A 19,716-nucleotide genomic window follows, 5' to 3' on the forward strand; every position below is an offset into this window, starting at 1 on the left:
GGAGGAGGCGCGCGGCTCAACTCCGGAGGGCTGGCCGGGGGGAACCTACCCCGCTGCTGGCGACTTCCCTGCGCCGTGGGCCGGGGACTGGCGATTGACCGAGTCCGCGGCAAAGACCGCCTCTTCTTTCGTGACTGGGTACTTAAAAGTTCCAGTTCTAGAGTTTGAGTCACCGGAGACCCTCTCTCAACGGAGAATGACTACAACCCCCAGAATCCAACGGGCCTCCTGGACCCCGAGGCTCGTCTGAGGATGCGTAGTAAGGGTGGCTGGGCCGGAAGCCGGAAGTTCCAGGACGGCAAGGAGGCGGGGCTGCGGGCGGCGCGCGCTCCCGCCTCGGTGTCCGGCACGCGGTGCGCTCTCTCTGAGTTGTCGTATCCCAGAAGGTAATTGGGGTGGGTAGGCGGGAGGGGGAAAGGTGGCTTCCCTGACCAATAGCACCTCAGTGTCTAGGGTTGTTCCTGGACCGCCGCCCTCGTGTCAGGTGCCGCGCGCACTGGTGGCGGGACGCTGCCCGTGCAGCCTCGGTGGACGGGAGCGAGCTGCAACCTCCAGGTACGCCGTCTGCGGGGGCGAGCGGAGGCGCGCCAGTTTGGGCCGCATCCTCCCGTGCCCTAGTCCTCAGGCTTCCGTGCCCTTGAAGTCACCGGTGTATCCTGCACCGCGGACGAGGCCGCGATTTGCACTGCGTCCAGCTCAACAAGCTCCTTGCAGCTGTAGGTTCCTGTCAAACCTTGACTCCAGCGGGGCGTCTTGGCCCTCCACGTTCTGACTCTAGTAGCTCTGACCTTGGAGGGGGTCGGGGTTCGTGGGCCTGCTGGGGCCCTGGTTAAATTTTTACCCTAGGTTTACCTGTGACCTAGTCATCTATTCCCATATGACCAGTCTTCAAGGCACATAACTTTGCCGTAGTGGTTCCCAATTCTCATTCTGGCCCAGTACACCTGAAAAATGCAGCACACTTCCGTCAGTGGCGGTGACTTGGTACAGCAGAGACTTTCAACCAGGAAGAGGGATATAGTAAAACGAAAAAGCCAAGACCGGTTTGGCTCAGTGGATAGAGCGTTGGCTTGGGGACTGAAGGGTCCCGGGTTCGATTCCGGTCAAGGGCATGTACCTTGGTTACGGGCATATCCCCAGTAGGGGGTGTGCAAGAGGCATATCCCCAGTAGGGGGTGTGCAAGAGGCAGCTGGTTGATGTTTCTCTCTCATCGACGACGTTTCTAGCTCTCTCCCTTCCTCTCTGTACAAAATCAATAAAAAAATATATATATTAAACGAAAAAGCCCCCCTCTTGAAGCAGGATTTCCCTAATTATTTTGCTTCTTCAAATTTGTGTTTCCTTGGCTTATCTCTCTGGTCTTATCCTCTGCTTTGGTGTCACTCGTCACCGCCCAAGAGCTGTCCAGATTTGCATGTTCATCTGCCTAATAGCCACCATCACCTGAATATTGTGTTGAGCATCTTAATTTTAAGATGTCCAAATCCCAACTCAAGATCTTGACTGACGGTGCGATTACCACCTTGGTTCTTATTTCTTATTTCTAGTAAGTGTCCCAATGGACAAAGCTTCCTAACTTGGAGATATTATCAGCTTTGCCCTAATCTATTCAGTTAATAAGTCTCTTTGAACTTCTGCATTTGTCTTCTTTTCTACACCCTGTGAAGAGTTTTTTAAAATTTGAAAATAGGAACAATCTTAGGTTGGATTAGACAAGAGAAGTGAGATTCTAGATACCAAAATCAAGTCTATTAAGTCTTCTGTCACTCTAGCCAGGTTGTACCATTTTGTTTCTTGGCTAGTGAATGCTTCCAGCCTTCTTCCTTCAGCTCCTCAAAGGAGTGGTTAGCATCTGGCCAGGGTTATGGGGAATGTGAGGGGAAAGAAGCAGGGGGGAGGTTGAAGGTCTGCAAGTCTCTTAATCTGCTCTTTGTGTGAGTTTTCTTCAGTCTCACAGCTTGGGGTCCTTTCAAAGCTCAGATAACCTCATCTTGAGACTGTGCCATTTGGTTTTCTTCCTCTGACCTTATTTAAAGTCACTTGGAATTATAATTCAAGGAAGCTATGCCTCAGCTCAGCTTGGAGTCCACCTTCAAGGGCTGGCTCTAAGGAAATGTTCAGACCGTATAACTCACTCAGAGAAGCACTTATCTCACCCCACTCTCGACTCCCTAAACCAGCTAATCCTGCGCTTTTTCTTCTCCCACATATTCTCACTAATCTCAGCTAATCTTTTTATTTCAATTCCCTCAACAAAGAGGAGTCTAAGAACACATTCATAGTCCCAAACTGAGGAATGTTTTGTGCAGGATGAGAGATTGCCATGCTAGATTTTCTCTTGTTCTCTAGCTCAGAATATCCAGGGAATGGTTAAATTAGAAGTAATTTATCTCATGCAAATGTGAGTTAATTTGCTCTGGACTCCATTTCTTTTTAGCCGTTGGGATAGGTGCTTTGTGTTGTGTTTGGAACTTAAGAGTTAATGCTGTGGAAGGCTGGCACTATTTCAGGAATATTATGGCTTAAACAGATACTTGAGGGCTAACCTGGGAACCTAACCACTGTGAATAAGATTGTTTTTATGGGGAAAATAAATTGGATATTGCCTAGAAAGTTCCCATTTGATCTCCTACAGAGAATAATTTACTGCTAATGTTTAATCCCTGGCTACCTCCATTAATTGCCTGTTAGCCAGAAAAACCGATGCATGCTTAATGTACCAGTTAACATTTCTGGGTGGTCCATAACAGTCACTTCTTTCCAAAAAATGTCATCCGGATTCACCTGGTTCCAGCTGTATGTCTGTGTCTCGTGTAGATTTTATTTTGAATCTTAGAATTCCCAAACGTTGTCTTCCACTATAAGACTCTGCATCTCTGTAGAGGAGACAGACTAAGCAGGATGCAGAAGTTATGGAATGGCTTTCAATAGGGAAGTGGGCTGGCACATGAGACCTATCCTGGTGTCTAAATTCAGTCTTTCTTTGTAGGGGACGACATGCCAACTGCCAAGCAACTAGCTGACATTGGCTACAAGACTTTCTCCGCCTCCATGATGCTCCTTACTGTGTATGGGGGCTACCTCTGCAGTGTTCGAGCCTACCACTTTTTCCAGCGGCGCATGTCCCGGCGCCAGGCTGCAGAAGAACAGAAGACCTCAGGAGACCTATAGAACTGGGGCTCTTCTCCTTGACCAGAGAGGCCTGAGGCATGCTGTGGAAAGAGCTCACCAACAATCATCCAAATCAAGAGAACCAGGGCCTTAATGGTTTTCAAGTCCTGCTGGGGATCAGTGCCCATTGTGTTCTCTGGAACTGCCATATAAGGAGGCTATCAAATCGTAACAGGAATTGGGGCAGGGGAAGGCACATGTACAGACATTAAATATTTTGTCATGTCTGTCTGTGTCTTGGTGTTTTTGTTTATTTAAATAGGCTACGACCACAGAGGTGGGCTCTTAACTACCTGTTTTCTAGTCATAGACTGGATTTCCACTATCTTGAGCTCTTAATACCCATGAAGTGGGTATTATACAGTTTTAGGAGTAGTAATATCAACTTTCATGACCTCATAAAAATGACTGTCCTAGCAGCTGTATAAATCCCCTGACAATTTCACCAAAGACCAGAGCTCTTTGGTCAGCGACCATTCCTGCACCAGTTACTGTGCAGCATTTAAGGAAGGCAGAGGCCTTGTTTAATAGTCCTCTCAAAATTGCACCAAGTGGAAGAGACTCAATTCCCAAAAGGAAGGGTTGTTGGGCAGTCTATAGTAATTACAGTTCACCTCCATAAGCTCATTGGGTGTAGTGTTAGCATAAGGGTCAATTTCTCGCTGTTCCACTGTATGGGAAATCAAACCGGCAGGTCTTATTACAGTGCTGTGAAGAGGATTTGAAAGAAAAATGTATTCAAGGTAAAACCCAACTATGAAGAGAGGTATTACCACCACCATTCAATTTTGAGATTTACTAGTTCATGTGCTTGGTGATCACCACAAATATCAACCTCCTTCCTTTTTCATTCTTTTTGTGCATACTCCTCTGACCTTTGTCCCTTACTCCTAAACCTTTCACCTGAAAGCCCTCTTCCACGATTAAAAAAAACAGCTTTAGTCTCGGCCAGTGGTCTCAGTGGTTAGAGCATCAGCCTGTGCACTGAAGGGTCTTGGATTTGATTCCTAGTCAAGGTCATGTACTTGGATTGCAAGCCCTAACCCAGTTGGGGCCCATGCAGGAGGCAACCAGTTGATGTGTCTCTCACATCTCTCTTTTTAAAAAAATATATATTTTGTTGATTTTTTACAGAGATGAAGAGAGAGGGATAGAGAGTTAGAAACATTGATGAGAGAGAATCATCGATCAGCTGCCTCTTGTACACCCCCTACTGGGGATGTGCCAGCAACCAAAGTACATGCCCTTGACTGGAATCGAACCTGGGACCTTTCAGTCCGCAGGCCAACGCTCTATCCACTGAGCCAAACCAGTCTTGGCATCACATCTCTCTTTCTAAAAATCCATGGAAAGTCCTTGGGTGAGCATTAACAACAAAAACCCAGCTTTAGCCCTGACCAGGTAGCTTAGTTGGTTAGAGTATTGTCCCATACTTCCTGGTTGTGGGTTTGATCTCAGGGCATATACACAAAACAACCAATGAATGCAATGCATAAATATGTGGAACAACAAATCAATGCTACTTTCTCCCTCTCTAAAATCAATAAAAAACCAACTTGGCTTTCTTACATTTTCACCCCTTTTGCTCCCATCCTCTCTTGGTGTATTAACCAAAGACTCTGCTGCCTCTTCTGCTTTCTCACCTGTATAGGCAGCGTCACCATTTTCTCAGCTGCCCCCTGTGCCACTTTTAAAACAGTACAAAATCAGTCTTTTTTGAAGCGATTTCTTATATTCTCATTCCATTATATTCTAGAACTTGGGAGACTTCAAATGGTTTGACTCCTTTAATTTTATTCCAATCTGTCAGTCCCTTATGGGCCTAAACTTCCCTATCCAGCCTGTGCCCATAGCTGGTCCCCTAAACAACTTCCCTGCCGTCTCTGCCTCATCCTTAGCTTTCTTAACTCTACTCCTTGCTCCTTTAGTTATCTCTTCTTAGTATATAAACTTACTTAGGGTCCTCCCCTGCTAACAAAAGAAACTGTGAAGATTATTTCAAGAGAAGTCTCACATGGTAGCACTTCTGAGACTTAAAAGTTCCTTCCACCTCCACTACTTCATTGAAATTCCATCAACATCCCCTCCGTTGTGCCACATCCACTGATGATTTCAGTCCTCTATTTCCTGAGGACTGAAGCTCTACTTTGGCTGCAGGTAGGGACCACTATCTTGTTCCCTTCTACCACTTTGATTTTTTCTTTTGACTTCCTCTGCCCACTTTATTTTTATTTTTTAAAAAATATATTTTATTGATTTTTTATAGAGAGGAAGGGAGAGAGATAGAGAGCTAGAAACGTTGATGAGAGAGAAACATCAACCATCTGCCTCTTGCACACCCTCTACCGGGGACCCTTCAGTCCGCAGACCAACGCTCTACCACTGAGCCAAACCAGCTTTGGCTTCTCTGCCCACTTTAAACACTAATGTGCTACAAAATTTTGTCCTCGGCCCATTGCTCTTAAGCTATATTTTCTCTAGGTAATTAATGGTTCTAACATTACAGAATGTAGTTAAGTGCTCAGTGCTGGTATCTTGGCTCCACCATTTTAGCTATCTTGTAATAGGCCAGTTATAAACTCTTAACTCCCCAGTTTACCTTTGTCAAATGGGGATAAAAAAATAATTCCCAATCTAAAAGATTAGTTTGAATATTAAATAATTCATATTAAGTATTTAACATTCTGTCTGGCACATGATTAACCCTTTGCACTCCGCTGTCCCCTCTCAGGGGACATCGGAATTCTAGCATATCACTCGGATGTCCCCTCTCAGGGGACATTGCAGTTTATTAGTGATTACGGGGAATTGAGTTAATTCAACGCACGTTTCCGCCATTAGCGTCGAGTAGCTGGTAACCAATGTCCAGAATGGTTTGGAGTGCAAAGGGTTAACATAGTGTCAGCCATTAATGCCTGCTGCTGACCTCCAAGTCTGTGTCTTACAGGTTGACTTAAGTTTCAGGTATATCCAATTGCTTGATGTATCCACTTGAATTTCCAATAGTTCTAACATGACAGGTCCACAACTGACAGGTCCGTCTCATCTCCAGGACTTACTTGTGGTTTCTTCCTATTTTAGTTAATTACGCTATTATTCAAGTCAGAAATAAGTGAGATTAGACTATTCCTTGCACTCTAATCCAAACCAGGTACTGTTATTAATTTTTACTATTTAGACATCCATTTAATCAGTTCTACTCTTATAATTTCCTGCTTATCCATTTTTTCTTTTTTAAGAGAGGAAAGGAGAAACATCAATTTGTTTTTCCACTTATGCATTCCTTGGTTGATTCTCATATATACCCTAACCGGGGATTGAACCACGACCTTGGCATGTTGGGACGATGCCCATACTTTTGCAGAAGGTTTTTAGTGGTCTTGGTTCTAGTCTTGACCTCATCAGATTTATTTGCCACATTTCCGTCAGAGACATCTATTTGGAACAAATTTAATTATGGCATTCCCCTGCGTTAGATTGCCTCTGAAGCATAACCAGAGACAATAGATTAAAGAATCCCTGACCTATAGGGTCAAGTCTAGACTCCTTAGTATGGCTTATGAGGTCCTTAAGAGCTGACCCACCTCATGTTCCCACCTCATCCTTTGTTCTAGTAATATTAAACTGCCTACTGGTTGTACAGATTCTTGTTTTCATGCCTGTTCATGCTTTCTTTCTGAATAGAACATCATCTCTACCCACCTTTTTATCCTCTCTTTCCAAAAAGGTTTCTGTGACTCTTCCCCTTCCCATCGCTGGGCCTAGTGTCTATAAAAGATAACATTTTTCATATAAAAATTATCTTTTTAAAATTGATTTTAGAGAGAAAAAAATCCACACTGATTTGTTGTTCCACTTATTTATGCATTCAGTAGTTGATTCTTACATATGTCCTGCCTGGGGATAAAACCCACAACCTTGGTGTATTAGGATGATGCTCTAATTAATTGAGCTACCTGCCCAGGGCTAAAAAAATAAAAATAAAAAAAATAAAAAGTTTAAAAGCACAAGTAGCTAAGATAATTTTGAAAAGGAACAAAGAAGATGGATTAGGCCTAACAGATATGAAGACACAGGAGAAAGCTAATAGTAATCTAAATGTTGGGGTATAATTAATTGAGCTACCTGTCCAGGGCTAAAAAAATAAAAAATAAAATTAAAAAGTTTAAAAGCACAAGTAGCTAATTTTGAAAAGGAACAAAGAAGATGGATTAGGCCTATCAGATATGAAGACACAGTAGAAAGCTAATAGTAATCTAAATGTTGGGGTATAAGTGCAGGAGTAGACAAAGAGACCAGTGGCATAAAATAAAAACAGATCAATGTATACATTAGAAATGGCATATGATAGAGGATACATAACAAATCCATGGTGAAAATTATTACAGAATGTAGTTATTCATAGTCTATGTTATGGATGAAAACGTATTGGTGAAAATATTTTTAAAAATGTATAAAAAATGGATTGAAAGGACACACCAAACTTACAATCGTTGTTAAATTGGGGGTAGGGTGAGGTAGAGTTAGGTTAGAGGCTAAAGGAGTCTTAAAACTGTTTCCTCTGCTCACAACACTTCTGATACCCAATGTATGTGTTTTTCCCGCACCAAACAATTTCTCCATCTCTGGATGCCAACTGAGTATCCTATAACTCAATTCTGCCACTAACTACCCCGGGTTAGTGCAGACCCCACAAGTTAAGGGTTCAGTCCCACTAGATTGTCCTCCACTTCAGATGCCTCCCACCAGTGGGTCCCCAGGTTACCCACACTTCTGCTTGACATGGCTACAAATTGGTGCCTATGACCACCTCCTTAAGTTTTATAATTTGCAATAATGGCTCACAGAACTGAACTCAGGTAAACACTTCATCCACTAGCACTGGTTTGTTAGAAAAGACACCTGCACTCAGGAAGTCGAGTGGAAGAGATGCATTGGGCAAGGCATTGGACACATCGCCCATCAGCACCTCAAATTATCCAATCCATAAGCTCTCTGAACCCTGTCTGTTTAGTGTTTTTATGGAGATTCCATCACATAAGCCTGGTTAAATAAATTGCAATTAGCTCAATCCCTGAAAATCCCAGCCCTCAAATCCTGCCTTGGTCTGGTTCCTCTGGCAACCATCTTCAATTCTGAAATTATCTAGGGGCCCACCAAGAGTCATCTTATTGGCATACACAAAAACACCACACACACACACACACACACACACACACACAATCATCACTCTAGAGATTCCAAGGTCTCAGAAGTTCTTCGCCAAAAACCTAGGATGAAGACCAAATACATACCTGCAGACTTTGAGTAAAGCAAGTTATTTTCTGTAATGTGAATGGGCATCACCCAATCAGTTGAAGACCTTGAGAGCAAAGACAGGGTTCCCAAGAAAGGAATTATGCATCAAAACTAACACAGAAACCCTGCCTGAAGTTCCAATCTGTAGATCTTGAATGCAACACAATTCTTCCCTGAATTTCCAGCCTGCCATCTTCTTTTTAAATTTCAGACTTGCCAGTCCCTACAATTGTAAGAAGCAAGCCTTTAAAATAAATCAGTCTCATTCTTTTTTAAAAAAAAATGTTTTTATTGGTTTTGAGAGAGAAAGGGAGAGGAAGAAAGAGGAACATCAATGATGAGAGAAAATCATCAATTGGTTGCTTCCCACGTCCTCCCACTGGAGATGGAGCCCGCAACCGTGGCATGTACCCTAACTGGGAATCGAACCGGGGACTTCCTGGTTCACGGTCGATGCCCAATCACTGAGTCACACCAGCTGGGTGAAATCAATCATTCTTGCTCTCTCCAGGGGTAGGGAATGTCCAGCCCAAGGGATATATAAGGAAGGTCCTCGAAATCATTTGGTCTGGTCCTGCCAAGGCATTAGGGGTGCATTCATTAAACTATTGGCCAAATATAGCAGCCTAATTTTAAGTTGATAATTTTGTGTGGCCTGCAAATGATGTTATACATATCCAAATGGCCTTTGGCAGAAAATTGGTTCCCCACACCTGCGTGAGTCTAACCTATTGGTTCTGTATTTTTTTCTTTTTGAGAACTCTCATACAGCAGATAATGCCAGTGTGTATCTGTCATCTTGTTTCCTGGCCTAGGTTCCAGTCATCCCCTACCTCCAATTGTCTAACAGTTATTTTCACTTAGAGCACCTATAGTCATTTCAAATATAGCTTGTGAAAACCTAAACTCAAGCAGTTGTGTAGTATTTATTGAGCATGAACTAGTTGTATTTAGTAAGAACAGACATATTTGCTGTCAAATTAAAATGAATATAATTAAGTTCTTCGGTTATTACAGTAAATATCAATGAAATGAATTCTCTCAATAAAAGACAAAGACTTGAACAGAATGGCTAAAAAATAAAAATCATGTAGTTTCTAATAAACAGCAAATAAATCACCCCAGACAGCAAAGCAGTGATGCTGCCAAAAAGTTTAGTATTGTTTCCTAGAAGGCTTTCACGGAGCACTCATTTGAGTGAAAGCAGATTCCAAATTTTTTTAAAAAAATATATTTTATTGAATTTTTACAGAGAGGAAGAGAGAGGGATAGTGAGTTAGAAACATCGATGAGAGAGAAGCATCGATCAGCTGCCTCTTGTACACCCCCCACTGGGGATGTGCCCGCAACCAAGGTACATGCCCTTGACCGGAATCGAATCCAGGACCCTTCGGTCCACAGGCCAACGCTCTATCCACTGAGCCAAACCGGTTTTGGCCCAAATTTGTTTTTTGGTAGGTCTGCGGCTGTGGTTAAAATCTCTGCCCTAGCAGAGACCTTATTGAACTAGAGGAAAAATAAATGTATGCAGATGACTGAGATGAAGGTGGTACAGATAATCTTAATATGTATCCTTACTACATATTGGCCTATGTCAACTCATAGCCCCTCCTTTCTTAGAAAAAAATATTATGTATTGTTTTTCAGAGAGGAAGAGAGATAGAAACATCAACGAGGAGAATCATTGATTGGCTGCTTCCTGCACACCCATTACTGGGGATCAAGCCTGCAACCCAGGCATGTGCCCTGACAGGGAGTTGAACTGTGATCTCCTTTTCATAGGTCAATGCTCAACCATTGAGCCACACCAGCCAGGCTAGCACAGCCACCTCCCTACCTTCTTTTATAAAACCATTTTTTTGTACCTCTGTAAGGTCAAGCCCTAAGTTCTATTATAGCCCTATGACTGCTTTTACAGGACTAATTTTACTGCTTTTAGTCTTCAGAAGCCCCCAAGACCTGTCATCTAAAATTTAATCTTCAGCCCTAGCCAGTTTTGCTCAGTGGATAGAGAGTCAGCCTGTGGACTGAAGGGTCCTGGGTTTGATTCCGGTCATGGGCACATGCCCGGGTTGTGGGCTTGATTACAATGGGGGCGTGCAGAAGGCAGCAAATGGATGATTCTCATCACTAATGTTTCTTTCCCTCTCCTGTCCTTTCTGAAATCAATAAAAGTATATGAAAAAAACAATAAGAAAAATAAAATTTAATCTTCAGAATGCTTGTCTAGGTTCTTCACAATCTGCCACAAACCACCTTCTTATTGTCATCTCATCACTCTGATACAGCTCCAACAGATTATAGTTCCCTGAAACTGCCATGTACTTGTTTTTACATTAAAAAAATTAAAATTATTCCAAACTTCAGTGGATGAGAATCGGCCTGCGGACTGAAAGGTCCCAGGTTTGATTCCGGTCAAGGACATTTACATGGTTGTGGGCACATCCCCAGTGGGGGGTGTGCAGGAGGCAGCTGATAGATGTTTCACTCTCATTGATGTTTCTAGCTTTCTATCCTTCTCCCTTCCTCTCTGTAAAAAATAAATAAAATATATAAAAATAAAATAAAAAATAAAATTATTCCAAACTTATTTAAGAGCACCAAAAATAAACCCATCTTACATCCTCCCTCCACAAAGATAAACACTATCCACCTTTCAGTAGCTGTACATTTCTGTACTATTTCTATGGAAGTATCCTTAATATTATTTGGGGGTTAAAAAGGTAATATTAATTGCATCAACTGAGACATATTCTTTTGCAACTTGACTTTTTTCACCCAACACTGTTTTTTTACATTTACCCATTGTATTATACTGGTTAATTTTGTCTTCACTGGGCCACGAGTGCCCAGATAGTAGTAAAACAGTATTTCTGGTGCCATCTCTGAGGGTGTTTCTGGTTAAGAATAACATTTGTATCTGAAGAATGAACAAAGCAGATTGCCTTCCCCAATGTGGTTGGGCCTATTCAATCCATTGAAAACCTGAATAGGACAAAAATTAGAGAAAGAGAGAATTCTTTCTCTCCACTTGACTGTCTTCGAGCTGGGACACTGGTCTTGCCCTGCCTTCACACTTTGTTTGGAACTAAACTAGTATGCCCAGCCTTCCTGGGTCTCTAGATCCTGGGGTTTCTCAGCCTCCATATCCATGTGAGCCAGTTCCTTACACTAAAAATTTTAAAATAGGTATTTAAAAAAATGTTTTTGACTGATAAATATAAGAACATATTATTTTTTTAAAAATATTTTTATTTCAGAGAAGCAGGGAGAGGGAGAGAAACATATATAAGAGAACCAACAATTGGCTGCCTCCTGCACTGGGGATCTAGACTGCAACCCAGGAATGTGTCCCTGACTGGAACTGAACCTGGGACCCTTTAGTCCGCAGGTCAATACTCTATTCAATGAACCAAACCAGCTGGGGCTATATTTTAAATATATCTGTATGTACATATGTATCCTATTGGTTCAGACTAATACATTCATATTGACAGAAAAACTTAGTTCTTCATTTTAATTGTTGTACAGTTGGTTCCTGAATATGGGGATTAGGGGTGCCGAAGCCCCCATTTGAAAATCCACGTATAACTTTAGACTCCCCCAAAATTTACCCACAGTCGTCCACAGGGTACTGGTTCTGGGACACGCCCCCTTCCAGATACCAAAATCTGTGAATGCTCAAGTCTCATGTAAAATGATGTAGCACAGTGCATGCAGTCAATCCTCTGCATATGAGGACTGAAAATATTTTTGACCTGTGGTTGATTGAATCCATGGATGCGAAACCTAGGGATATGAAGGGTCAATTACATATTTATTGAAAAAATATGCATATAAGTTCAAACCTGTGTTGCTCAAGAGTCAATTGTAATTCCAATTGTATGAATAAATAAATTTATTCTATTTATCTAGTGAAAGATCAATGGGCCATTACCCCCCCCCCCCCAAATAGCAACACAATGTGTATCCTTTTATGATACATTTTCTTGGGCCCATGGGCTACTTTCTCCAAAATAGGAATTATTTAGCTTACTAGTTATCGTTGCTTTTCCAAAGTGGGTATGTCAATTTCACTCTCACCAGCAATACTTCTGCACACTGTTGGTGCACCAAGCCACACCAGCCAGGGCTGAGGTGATCTTTTTTATTGGGAGTGGGGGTGACGGTATAAGAATCCCATGTTGTCTGTACCATCATGTACATGTCTCTCCAGAGAGCAGCCCCATGGAAACTGATCTGAGACCAATTTTTATGCAAGTTCTTACCTGGGACTGGGTGTGGGTTGAGATGTTTCCCAGACCACATAGGAAATGTGTCTTTAGATTCTCAAATTCACATGTGGGCCCAGAATTGGAGAAAATTCTTTCATCTCCTGAACCAAAGCCCAAGTATTTGAACTTCTTTGCTTTCTCTTTTTGCCAACTGGGTGAATTTTTTAGTTTTCTCCCTTTCACTAAGTCTGTTGCTTTTTCAAGGTCCCAGCCTCAGCTGGAGGTCTCAGTTCCAGCTTTATGCATGGGGCTAGACTCTTCTTTTGTGGTCAACATTGAAACCCAAGTCCTTAAGTTATATGCCCATTATCCCTCCAATAATTGCAACTGTTTGCCTTTTGCTCTAGCTTTCAATTCCTCTCTTTGTGGCTTTTGTGACATTTTCTTGGAACCTCAGATATGCATTAAAAAATCGATGTTTCTCTTTCTCTGAAAATAAATAAAAAATGTTATATATAAAAAAACCTTATCTGCCACTCAGCCTATTTTAGTATGCATTAAGCCAGAATTATCATTTACTCTCACATCTTTTCTAAACATAATACCTTTCCATTCCTATTTTCCAAGCAAAACTCTAATCATTTTCAATGGCCCAGTGCCACTTTCAAGTTTTCTCCCACCTTGCCAAGAATAATTTAGGATAGTTCTTATCACATTGCTCTTTTTCCCTTACCGGGTTATGAGCTCCTTGAGGGCAGAAAGCAGATCTTGTTCATCTTTGTGTCCCTAGCTTTGGCCACAGTGCCTGTAATAAAGTAGGCCCTTAATAAATGTTTTATTGAACTGAAAATATCCCCCTGCATAGATAATGGATTTAAAGTCTAAAGAACTTAAAACAAAATTAAGTATGAATAACCTGGTTTAAAACCAGCAAACTATCACCTACTAAACTCATATAATTATTTTTAGGATTGTGATAATGTGAGAGTTCATAATACATAATGAGCAATCTAAGTTTTTTTTTAAAATTAAATTTGTGCCTGGCCAGGTGACTTAGTTGAGTATAGTCCTATACACCAAAAAGGTTGCAGGTTTGATTCCTGGTCAGGGCACATGCCTGGATCCTCAGTTGGTGCATAGGGGAGAGGTGGTGGATCAATGTTTCTCTTGCACATTGATGCTTCTCTCTCTCTAAAATTAAAAAAAAAATCACTGGTTGAGGATTTAAAAAAAAATAAAATTGTCAGGGAACATTGGTTAATAACATTTTGTTTCAAGTACATAATTCTATATCATTTGTACATTGCACTGTGTGCTCACTACCCTGTTTTATTTAATTTTTATTTTTTAAAATATGTTTTTTAATTGATTTCAGAGAGGAAGGGAGAAGGAGAACGATAGATACATCAACGATGAAACAGAATCATGGATCAGCTGCCTCCTGCATGCCCCACACTGGGAATCAAGCCCACAACCCAGGCATGTGCTTTTGACTGTAATTGAACCTGGGGGCCTTCAGTCCATAGGCCAATGCTCTATCCACTGAGCAAAACTGGCCAGGGCTGTTTGTGTTTTTTTAAGTAACTCCTGTTACTCAGTTTCCTCATTGGGGTAGATTCAATTTTTCAAAGATGAATGCAACTGTCTCTCCCTTCCACACACTCTTCTGCAATGACTGTGCCACTCCATCAAGAGGTAGAGTCTATCTCACAATCCTCTGAATCTAGGTGGTCCCAGTGACTATTTTAATACAGTGGAAGTGATATGCAGCAGTTATGGACAACGCTCTTAAATGGCTTAGTAACTTCTGCTTCCTGCCTCTTGGAACACAGTCACTTGTGCAAAGCCCAACACACGGAGTGGGTATGTGAAGGTACCTTAGTTGATGGCCCAGACTGAATTCCTAGGGATCGGCCAACACTAACTTCTACCCAGGTTAGTAGTAAATCATCTTAAACATCCAGCCCAGTTGTCTTCAAATGACTATTCCCAGCTGCCATCAGACTGGGGTCACATGAGATATCACCAGCTCAGCTCAGTCAACCAACCAAACCATGAGAAATAATAAACTGTTCTTTTAAGCCATTGTATTTTAGGGTGGTTAACTACATAGTAATAACCATACTATTCACTGATTGTATGAGGATAATCCTTCCTTTCAAAACTGTTCTTTTTAAAAAAATATATATTTTATTGATTTTGTACAGAGAGGAAGGGAGAGAGATAGAGAGTTAGAAACATCGATGAGAGAGAGTCATCGATCAGCTGCCTCTTGCACACCCCCTACTGGGGATATGCCTGCAACCAAGGTACATGCCCTTCACCGGAATCAAACCCAGGACCCTTCAGTTCCCAAGCCGACGCTCTATCCATTAAGCCAAACCGGTTTCGGCTCAAAACTGTTCTTTCGTTCACTTTTTGATGTATGTAAGATCATTTTCTAAGTAGTAAAACTACACAGACATGTTATTTTTTAAATAATGAAGTTAAAAACCTTTTATATTAAACAGAGGAGAGGTTAATACCTTGCTTCTCTCACCAATATTCCTAGTTCTCTGGTAGGGATGATGTGAGTCTGCATCTAACCAGCTCTTCACCAGTTTCCTTCCTCTCAGGCATAAAACTTCCTAGTCTATCTATAAAACTAGCCTCATGACTGTCTTGCTGCCATAACACTATTATCATCTAGTATTCACACCCACTAACACCCTTTCTCTCACCCACTTTATGCATAGTTCCTTCTCAGAACAAGAACCTGTTCTTATAATTGACCCTAATCTCTATTTACTTATCCAAGACAAACTCTAATCAGTCTATGCCTCTGGCTAAATGTTTCTTCAACATCTATTCTTCCTCATTATGAAGTTTTGGGAAGTGGTCAAATATAGTGGTTAAGAATAGAGACACTGTGACCATAGTTGGTTTGGCTCAGTGGATAGAGCACTGGCCTACAGACTAAAGGTCCCAGTTTTCTATTCTGGTCAAGTGCACATGCCCAGGTTGTGGGCTCATCCCCAGTGTGGGGCATGCAGGAGCAGCCAATCAATGATTCTTTCTCATCACTGCTGTTTCTATCTCTTTCTTCTCTCTGAAATCAATAAAAATATATTTAAAAAAGAAAAGAATGGAGACACAGTGTTTGACTTTTTACTAGCTGGCCTGACCTTTGGCAAGTTAATCTCTTTTTGCTTCATTTTTATCATAAGTGCTTTAAACAGTGCCTGGCATATAATAAAAAGCTATGTCTTAGCTATGGACTTGGTTGCATCTTTACAAAATAATTGTTTAAATTTCAGAAGGTCATGTGCAGGTACCTTAGTAGACAGCCCTGACTGAATTCCTAGAGATTGGCAACACTTACTTCTAGCCAGACTAGTAAATAATCTTCTCTTTTCTCCCCTGGGAAACAAAATACATATCTTTTCTGACTTTCAAAAGCATTTCATTCATATTTTACAATTACTAGTCTATTTAACAATAAGGTAAGTTGAGGAACTACAATAGTTGTAAGACCTCAGTGTTTTAGTCTTTTTAAAATACATATATTTTAGTTGATTTCAGAGAGGAAAGGAGATGGAGAGAGATACAGAAACATTAATGATGAGAGAGAATCATTGATCAGCTGCCTTCAGCATGCCCCACACTAGGGATCGAACCCGCAACCTGGGCATGTGCCCTAACTGGGAATCGAACTATGACCTACTGGTTCTTAGGTTGACACTCAACCACTGAGCCAAGCTGGCTGAGCTAATCTTTTACTCTTACTGACTAGATATGACTAAATTTGTAAGATTTTTTTTTTTAGAACTTAATTTTCTCCTACACCACAGTAAGTCTTTTTAAAATCCAGCCACTCAGTAAGGTAATTTTAGTAGGGTCAATATCTCTATATTGTCAGTAAACATCAATTAAGTATCTGATTCATAGAACAATAACCTATTTCATTCAATCTGCATTCAAATTCCCTGACAATGAAATACTACATATGTCTTAATGTACATTAGAGCACCTGGAAATATATACACTGAGTGGCCAGATTATTATGATTTCTGATCACATAATAATCTGGCCACTCAGTGTATATCCTATATAATGAAAGGTTAATATGAAAATTGTCCCCTCGACCAGGAGTTCAACCAGCAGGCAGGCCGGCCAACCGCCCATGTCCCTTCCCCCTGGCCAGGATGGCAGGACCCCTTCCATGCACGAATTCATGCATCGGGCCTCTAATACACACACACACACACACACACACACACACACACACACACACACACTGAGTGGCCAGATTATTATGCATTCAGAGATCATAATAATCTGGCCACTCAGATATATATTTTAATTTTTAAAAAACATATATTTTATTGATTTTGTACAGAGAGGAAGGGAGAGAGAGAGTCAGAAACATCGATGAGAGAGAGTCATCGATCAGCTGCCTCTTGCACACCCCCTACTGGGGATATGCCCGCAATCAAGGTACATGCCCTTGACCGGAATCGAACCTGGGACCTTTCAGTCCCCAAGCCGACGCTCTATCCATTGAGCCAAACCAGTTTCGGCAGTATATATATATTTTAAAAATATTTTTATTGATTTCAGAGAGGCAGTGAGAGGGAAGAGCCAGAAACATCAACGATGAGCCCTGGCTGGTTTTGCTCAGTGGATAGAGTTGACCTGTAGACTGAAGGGTCCTGGGTTCGCTTTCAATCAAGGGAACATGCCGGGGTTGTGGGCTCGATCCCCAGTGTGGGGTGTGCAGGAGGCAGCGGATCAATATTCTCTCTCATCACTGATGTTTCTCTCTCTCTCTCCCCCTCCCTTCCTCTCTGAAATCAATAAAAATATTAAAAACACACACAACATAAATGATGAGAATCACTGACCAGCTGCTTCCTGCACGCCCTCTACTGGGGATTGGCCCACAACCTGGCATGTGCCCTTGACCAGAATTGAATCTGGGACCCTTCAGTCCTCAAACTGATGCTCTATCCACTGAGCCAAATTAGCTAGGGCTGGAAATATTTTGATATGAATATTCACAAAGCAGAAAACTATCCTAAGACATTAATACTACTATTCTTTAAAAAAAAAATTTTTTTTTATTGATTTTTAGAGAAAGAGAGAAACATCAATGTGAGAGCGGAACATCAACCAGCTGCCTACTGGGGATTGAGACTACAATGTGGGCATGTGCCCTCACCAGGAATCGAACCAGCAACCTTTCTGGTGCATGGGATGACACCCAACCGAGCCATACCAGCCAGTGAATAAATACTACTATTGGTAATTTTGCTAAGACCTCAACTAGAGAAACACCTGGACTAGGAAGACTGTTATTCCATGGGCTAAAAGGGAAAACATCTGCTTAGATTCACTTTTCATAATTTTAAAATTTTTAACTAAAAGTATCTGTATTTTTAACTAAAAGTGTCTTAGCTCTTCAAAGTCTTTGTTGGTTTGGTGATATACATACTTTAATCTGCTCAGTATTTTTTCTTGTGATTACTATACATGTTTATCTTTTCTTAAAACATAAAGTCCTAAAATGTACGCACTCTCTTCCCAGCACGCACAGAAAGAAAAAATTTGGTATCCAATGGCTTCAGAATCAGACCTGAAAAAAAAATCCTTAATTGGCTTATGGATTCAGGGAATTGGGGATAGAGTCACTAAAGAGTTTGAGATAGCAGAAGAGGGTGAAGCACTTTTAATCACAGAAGAGTAAACAATAGTATAAACCGTTAACAGCTCACCCAGTGGCTGTTGTCCTCCTCTAGTTCTCTGCTCACCCTCTCCCACCCCATCCCCTGCGTACCATTGAGTAAAGAGCAGGGTTATCAGCAGCTGTCCCTGTCACTACCAGGTGGTAGGAAGGAGATGTAGCTAGGGGTCACAGCAATCCTGGCCATTCATCCATGGTTATCTGTTTCTACACAACTTCATGTGAAATATTCCAGCTCTGAAGGAAGAACAGTGCAGAAACCTTAACTTGGCTGCTCCATTTAGATGTCCAGAGCCTCAAGAGTCATGGACAAGAAGGGAAGGGATAGTCCAGAACCAGAATAATTCAAGATGCAGCCAAATCTGGGATTGAGGTGGACCAGGTAAGGCCTAGAGGCCCTAGTTCAGAATTGTGCCCCAACCCAGGCAATGAAACTCATGCACATGGGCGTGTATGCACATACACGCACACGCGTGCGCGCGCACGCTCACACTCACAGACACACACACACACACAGCAAATATTATGGAAAGAACCTGGAGGCTATTAAATACAAAATGGCATAGTTTTTAAAAAAGTGAAAATATTTGCTTCTTTGATTCTCCTCAGTGCTGCAGACCTCTAGTCTCAGGAGTGCAGGTTTGGGGAGGCCCAAGAAGAGTAGGTTGCCAGTGGCCCTACAAGTCCATGTGTGCTTAAGTCCCCTTACCAACCATTTTACTCTTCAACCCAGCAGCTGCCTCCCATATGACCATTCACCCAACTGGCACCATTGCTGGAGCTGCTGCCACAGGAGCTCTTTGTGTTGGTGGTCACATCGTCTTCTTCTGAGCTGCTCTCCACATCACTGCGGTCATCCTTCGATACCTAGGTGGGATGGGGCCAAAGGCAGGAAAGGTGAGGACAGAACTTTTCTGGAAACGTAAGACAAAGCCCACAGAGCCCATGTTTTACACTGTTTCCAATTTGGCCTACTTTCTGGTGGCACCTGACTCAAAACATTATCTGGGCCATGGCTACTGTTTTGAATATCCTTTGCCTGCTTCCTGGGTTTCTCTCTTATCATTTCTGTTTTTATTCTCTACGGAATAAGTAGCTAGTTTGGTTGAGGTGTGTGTCTTTCAGGACCAGCCTAAGAGAGCTGAAATCATTCCCTGAGTTCTGATTTAGGTTTGAGGGATACTCCAGACACCCTTTTTCTCCTTCCATCTCAAAAAGTAGAAAAAGGAAAACATAAATAATGCATATGACTGTCATCACTGTGCCTGTCTTCTGGTGGTAATGGTGATTGCAGTTATTCATATTGGTTA

General features: G+C 41.8%; 2 protein-coding genes across 11 annotated transcripts in view; one reads left to right on the plus strand and one right to left on the minus strand.

Moving 5' to 3' along the window:
* The first annotated feature begins 234 nt into the window (after positions 1-234).
* On the plus strand, positions 235-3,398 carry LOC118729929 (cytochrome c oxidase assembly protein COX14). Of its 3 annotated transcripts, none has more exons than XM_036457519.2 (2): positions 235-386; positions 2,991-3,398. In XM_036457519.2, the coding sequence occupies exon 2, from the start codon at positions 2,999-3,001 to the stop codon at positions 3,170-3,172; it is 174 nt and encodes a 57-aa protein (XP_036313412.1). In that variant the 5' UTR covers positions 235-386; positions 2,991-2,998; the 3' UTR covers positions 3,173-3,398. The 3 variants fall into 3 exon arrangements, with proteins under 3 accessions (XP_036313412.1, XP_036313414.1, XP_036313413.1); XM_036457521.2 differs by lacking the exon at positions 235-386 and adding an exon at positions 393-555; XM_036457520.1 differs by lacking the exon at positions 235-386 and adding an exon at positions 562-716.
* A 14,978-nt stretch (positions 3,399-18,376) lies between these two features.
* Positions 18,377-19,716, minus strand: part of CERS5 (ceramide synthase 5) — a 35,236-nt gene continuing 33,896 nt past the window's right edge. For 7 of the 8 annotated variants that reach the window (XM_045587970.1, XM_036457514.2, XM_036457511.2 and 4 more), the window contains one exon: positions 18,377-19,273. In XM_045587970.1, coding sequence (XP_045443926.1) covers positions 19,124-19,273 — 150 coding nt within the window. In that variant the 3' untranslated portion in view covers positions 18,377-19,123. The remainder of the gene's footprint in view (positions 19,274-19,716) is intronic. The other variant, XM_036457513.2, reaches the window with a different exon arrangement.

Source organism: Pipistrellus kuhlii, unplaced genomic scaffold, assembly GCF_014108245.1.
Source record: "Pipistrellus kuhlii isolate mPipKuh1 unplaced genomic scaffold, mPipKuh1.p scaffold_m20_p_3, whole genome shotgun sequence".
NCBI lineage: Eukaryota > Metazoa > Chordata > Mammalia > Chiroptera > Vespertilionidae > Pipistrellus > Pipistrellus kuhlii.

What these genes read in the sequence shown, in the direction of transcription:
- LOC118729929 (XM_036457519.2), top strand. Translation starts at nt 2,999, where the DNA reads ATGCCAACTGCCAAGCAACTAGCTGACATTGGCTACAAGACTTTCTCC.